The sequence below is a fragment of the Triticum urartu genome, chromosome 3A (assembly GCF_056163025.1).
Source record: "Triticum urartu cultivar PI428250 chromosome 3A, HENAU_Tu73, whole genome shotgun sequence".
Lineage (NCBI taxonomy): Eukaryota > Viridiplantae > Streptophyta > Magnoliopsida > Poales > Poaceae > Triticum > Triticum urartu.
In genome coordinates this window covers 377,246,371-377,251,632 of record NC_141875.1, presented here as the reverse complement: position 1 = coordinate 377,251,632, position 5,262 = coordinate 377,246,371, and the positions used below count along the sequence as shown (strand labels likewise).

The window sequence follows — 5,262 nt, the reverse complement described above, 5'->3', positions numbered from 1 at the left end:
ACAAATCTAAAGCAAGTAATTTGGAACGGAGGGAGTAGACAGTTTGCCTTCGTGCCTTGGCTGCTCCTCCGTCGCAGGGGGTTTGGGGTGACTGTTGGTGCTCTCTCTGCTGCCCCTGTGATGCAATCTGATGTCGAAGAGAAAAATTGCACAGAAAAATCGACTCGCGGTCATAGGACAAAGACATTAATAGAGATGGCAGTGATGCATCCATAATCTCAATTTTAAAACAAAAATTAGAAAAATATCAATTTTGAACAAAATCTGAATTTGTTAATGTTACAAATGTATCCCAAACACAACTCTATCTGTAGTCTAAACTATTACTAGTTGCCATAGGTTTTCAACACGGCGGACTAAAAGTTGGCAGCAGAGATTTTGCAAGAGAAGACAATTTACAGACTTAGACTAACACATCCGTGTTAGTCCATTGACTAGCGTTCAGAGTTGTAACCGTCTCCTAGGAGGCTTGTAACCGATGTCCATTGACTAGTGTTCAGAGTTGTAACCGCTTCCTAGGAGGCTTGTAACCATAACCAACCCCCCCCCCCCCCCCCCCCCCCCAAGCTCTCTTGTGTTTTCTCGAAAAAAAAAACTAACACATCCGTGTTCCAGGGGGTTGTCTTGTCTTCAGTCATCACTTTCATCGCTATCATCATACTGGCAGAGGGACTGAAGAACATTGGTCTTCTCTACTGAAGCTTCATTTTTATTCTCAGCAGCCGGTGCTTTGCCGTTATCTTGGACGGCGTGGGTTTCTGTCTTCTGTTTCTTCTGAGGATTTGCACCAGTGGCCTTTGGTTTTACTATGAATTTGGGCATCCTAGATGCCAAGCTCTTGTTTCCTGTAGAGCAATGTTTAAATGTAAGCAACACATTTGTTTTCAAAACGGAACACTGTTTGATCACATAAAAAGAAAATAACACAAGTAAAAATAGAGGCAAATAGCGACATAAAACAAGGTTGACGTTGGTAATCCATGATAAAATATAGTGATGGCCAAAATAGGCTGCGTGATATGTGAAACAGGATCAAGGTCAGCGCATAAACATTGAAATAGCAAGTTCTAAAATATGGAATTCTCGGATTCTGCATGTGCCCTTAACAATATTAGTGATACAGTGAAAAAACAAGGTGAGCGCATATGAGTGTCTACCTTCTTTATTGGCACTCTCAGGTCCATTAGCTTTGGTCAAGACATCTGTAGGATTCGTCATTGATTCAGATGATCCATTAATCTGCATAAAAAGTAGGAACTGTCAGTTCACTAAACAAACAAGTTCAAGAGACGTCGAACTGAAAACTGCAAATACATGAGCATACTCATGGCACGGGGAGAAGTAAGCAATATCCTCTGCATAGAAAAACTGCATAATATCTTCCATAGAAATTGCTACAATGACTCAATGAGGGCTACTCCATAAGACCATAAGACCATAACACCATTAGATTTATGACAATGTTTGATATAAGTTCTATACTACACATTGCTCAATGACCAGCATTTACTCTTGTAAGAGGATTTGAGTTCAAAATGTCTTCCTCCGTTAATCTCAACTGTTGCTATATCTAATGCAAAACTGAAAGCGTCCTAGAGAAACTACAACAAACACTTCACAGAAGACGATAATTTTGGCAATTTCAAGTTCAGTCATTAGCTAGCTTACACTTTGAACAAATCTATATAAAAGCTGCATATTTACAGTTTTCATATCAAGAAGAGGAATGTCAAAATCCTTCAAATAGAGTAAGTACGCAAAAATGATAAGTGACATGTTTTGATGTTGTAACTGATGGCTGCTTTATCAGGTCAGCTAGTTTCGAAATAACAAATTAAACTCAAGCTAATGGTCTACAGTGATCTTTCAACAATCGATACTTAAGACCACAGAACATGCAATATGAAATAGAAACAGAAAAGAAAAGGAAGAAAACACAATACAGTGAGACAAGTACCTTTGACGTGACACTTGACTGTCCTGGTATACCAAAATTGTCACCATCGTCGTCATCGTCATCGTCTTCGATCCGTTTAACATAATCTTTCGAGTTCTGCAATAACCAACAGTATGACAGGGTTAGAAAAAAAAATTCAAATACAAGTTTGCACATGCAGGTACATATGAATGTTGACATAGAGGATTACTCTGAAAGTGATTGATTTGATGAGTTCTTCGTCTTCTTCATCTAGTTCTGCTACTGTTTTTTCCTCCTGTAACCACACACAAAATGGCCATTATTAGAGAAAAGATTTTAATAAAATGATACCACAGGACCACCATGCCATAAGCAAAATAACCTACATATTACCCAAACGTGAAACTTTTATCAATTATACAGAAAACAAAGCTTGTGAGATCTTGCCTTTTGATGAGCGGAATGCTTCAAAATTTCAAGCATCTGGTCAACGGAGACTCCAGCATGTCTAGACTGTAAACAGCACAATAAAACGATGTCAGTAGTCAGTAAAGTCAAGATTTCATGTGCATGTACAAGTACAGGTTAACTGAACTTAAGAGGTTGGCAAGATGACCAGATCATACCTTCATCGATCGCATCTCTTCTAAAGCGGCAAGTATGTCCATGTCTTGCTTTGAATCCATTGCTCTGTTCTCCAGTGCTCTCATTGCATCGCCCATCTCCTCTGCTTCTCGCTTCCTCTTCTCTTTATCCACAACCTGAACAATGGAAATAAATCCCCATGATTTAATTGAAGCTCAAGCTGGTCGAAAGATAAAAGCTGTGCTCAGAATTTTCCATATATCACTCACCTCATCCTCTTCACGCCAAGGTTCAAAATTACGACTAGCCCCAGATTCCACCGTGTAGTCTGAATTCTGGGGGTCTGTTTTGAAGGTAATCTCAGCTGAGCACCTAGTACACTTGAAGTAAAATCTAAAAATTTGTATGCCCAAGTATGTCTGCACATAGAAGAAAAATAATCACATTAGCATGGATTTCAATTGTATCAATATCAATAAAGAAAATATGCATCGTCAATATGGATATAGAATTCAAGAATTCCATGCCATGGATAACATCATAGAAGATAATGATCCCCCTATAGTGATGAAACCCAGATTCCAGTAATGGTTGTAAATTCGACTCGACACTCTTGGAATAACAGTTAAACTGCATTACAGCAATAATATAGTGCAGGGCACTTCAAGATGAAATGTGAGTTATTAACTTTGAATGCGCCCATGAACTTTGTGCTGCATGCCGATGAAGATTATTAAAAATGAAGGCAGACAATTTGATTTGAGTAGTTTGTTTCACTAGCAATAGCTCTACAACTCGGATCACTGAATTATAGCTGTTTGGTTCTGCACAGACTGGAACAAGCATCAACGGGCAAACAGTACGTTAAAATTGATAGTACCGTTCACAAATTGGAGCGTCAATCGACTCAATTTGTGCAATTCGAGCCCACCACGACGCTAGGGTTAAATAACTAAGCCTAGGTATCACGACAAACGGACGGGCGGGGGCGCGTGCGTACCTCGCCGATGCAGTCCTCCTTGCGCGAGTTGAATTTGGTGCCCTTGTAGATGTAGGTGCCGCAGGTGCCACACCGGATGCTCATGGGAAGCATCATGCGCACCTTGATCTGCTGGTTCTTAGGCTGCTTCCGCCGCGGGATCTTCGCCGGGTCGAAGTCCGGCGGGTAGTACTTGTTCAGCACCTTCCGCTCACCCATCGCGCCGCCGCCGGAAAGCTAGCCGGAGCAGTAGGTTGGACACGCCGGAGAGGAGGGAGGAGCGGGTCGGTCGTTTCGGGGGCGGCGGGTCGCAAAGGCGGCGAGTTTGGGTTGCGCCCGTTTCGGCGTGATGACAACCAAGGATATTATCAACGTATAAATTTCTCAAAAAAAAAGATCAACGTATAATATTTATTTATTTTAGAGCTGAAATAATACTAGCAAAACGCAAATGGAATAAAGAAAAATCATAATCTTCAATGGCCCTGACCACAGTTTGTTGCATCACCGAGATACAATATCACTATCATTTTTGTTAAGTCATGATTTTTTTTGAAAATCATGAACATTTTTTTATACTCTTGAACATATCTGAAATCATGAACAATTTTCAAATACACGAATATTTTTACAGATTTTTTTTTCTAAAATCATGAATATTTTGAATTAATAAAAATTTATAATATTTGCAAACATTTTATTAAAATTGTGAACATTTTTAAATCATTTTTCTTGAATAGGGGAATATTTCTAGAATCAACGAACATTTTTTTAAAAGAAATTGGTTCAACAATATTTGAAATGCATGAATATTTTTAAATTTAACAAATATTTTTTGAAATGCATGATCATTTTTTGAATCAGCGAACATTTTATGAATCAATAAACTATTTTGTAAGTCACGAACAGTTTTTGAATTTTTAGGATATTTTGCAATCCATGGATATCTTTTAATACACGAACTTTTTAAAAAATCTGGAACATTTATTGATTTCACAAAAAAAATTTAAATTGAGAACATTTTTTGAATATGCGACCATTTTTGAAAAATCGTGAACATTTTCTAAATACACAAAAAAAATATGAATTATTAAAATTTTATTCGAAAATTCTCGTTTAAAAAAACGGAACTTTTTTGAAGCTCCATATTATTTAAATAAAATAAGGAAGACTGAAAAGGAAAACGAAATTTAAAAATAGACCGTCCGGACACAGGCCGGCCCAAACAGACGCGTTGTGTCTTTTCCCAGCATGCAGAACGTAGTATAGAAGGTTCCTTCATGGGCAGGCCCAGACGGGAATTACTCTGTGTGAAACGTTTTTTTATTACTTATAGATTATAGATGTCATCAGTGGGTAATATTTTGTAACTTTGAGAGCAATTTCATTTACATACCGCCAGAAGCAATAACTCATTTATTATTAGGCATAGATATAGATATATGTCTATTCTCTGGTGGCAAGCACCCGCATCTTTGAGTGTAAGAAAAAACATGTTTGGTATTACACGGAGACACGCAACCTTAAAGCACTCAGGGCGTGGCTCGCTAAAAACAACATATGAATCGGCCGTTTTCAACGGGTCAGACCGGGTCAAACACAGAATGAAGGCATGACGCATGCGGCAGTGAAAACTAAATCAACACGAAGATAGCTGGAGACGAAGATCAGCCAACATGGGATGACGCAATCTAGCATCAACACCCCGCCCTCACCCACACGCACACTACCGTTCAAAAAAAATATCGTATATCGGGTTCGTATCGGTTTGGCTTGAACA

General features: G+C 38.7%; 1 protein-coding gene across 1 annotated transcript; it reads right to left on the bottom strand.

Moving 5' to 3' along the window:
- Positions 1-236: 236 nt before the first annotated feature.
- LOC147979757 (splicing factor YJU2-like) lies at positions 237-3,847 on the bottom strand. Its single transcript, XM_087547152.1, has 8 exons — positions 3,504-3,847; positions 2,773-2,922; positions 2,545-2,679; positions 2,366-2,431; positions 2,148-2,213; positions 1,958-2,053; positions 1,158-1,239; positions 237-845 (listed from the first exon to the last, which is right to left on the bottom strand). Exons 1-8 carry the CDS (start codon positions 3,699-3,701, stop codon positions 631-633), a joined length of 1,008 nt encoding a protein of 335 aa, XP_087403278.1. The 5' UTR covers positions 3,702-3,847; the 3' UTR covers positions 237-630.
- Between the last annotated feature and the right edge of the window lie 1,415 nt (positions 3,848-5,262).

Coding starts and splice junctions, on each gene's coding strand:
- LOC147979757 (XM_087547152.1), bottom strand. CDS start 3,701: ATGGGTGAGCGGAAGGTGCTGAACAAGTACTACCCGCCGGACTTCGAC. Junction 2,923..3,503: donor AGGAGGACTGCATCGGCGAG/GTACGCACGCGC, acceptor TTCTATGTGCAG/ACATACTTGGGCATACAAAT. Junction 2,680..2,772: donor CTTGGCGTGAAGAGGATGAG/GTGAGTGATATA, acceptor TCCATTGTTCAG/GTTGTGGATAAAGAGAAGAG.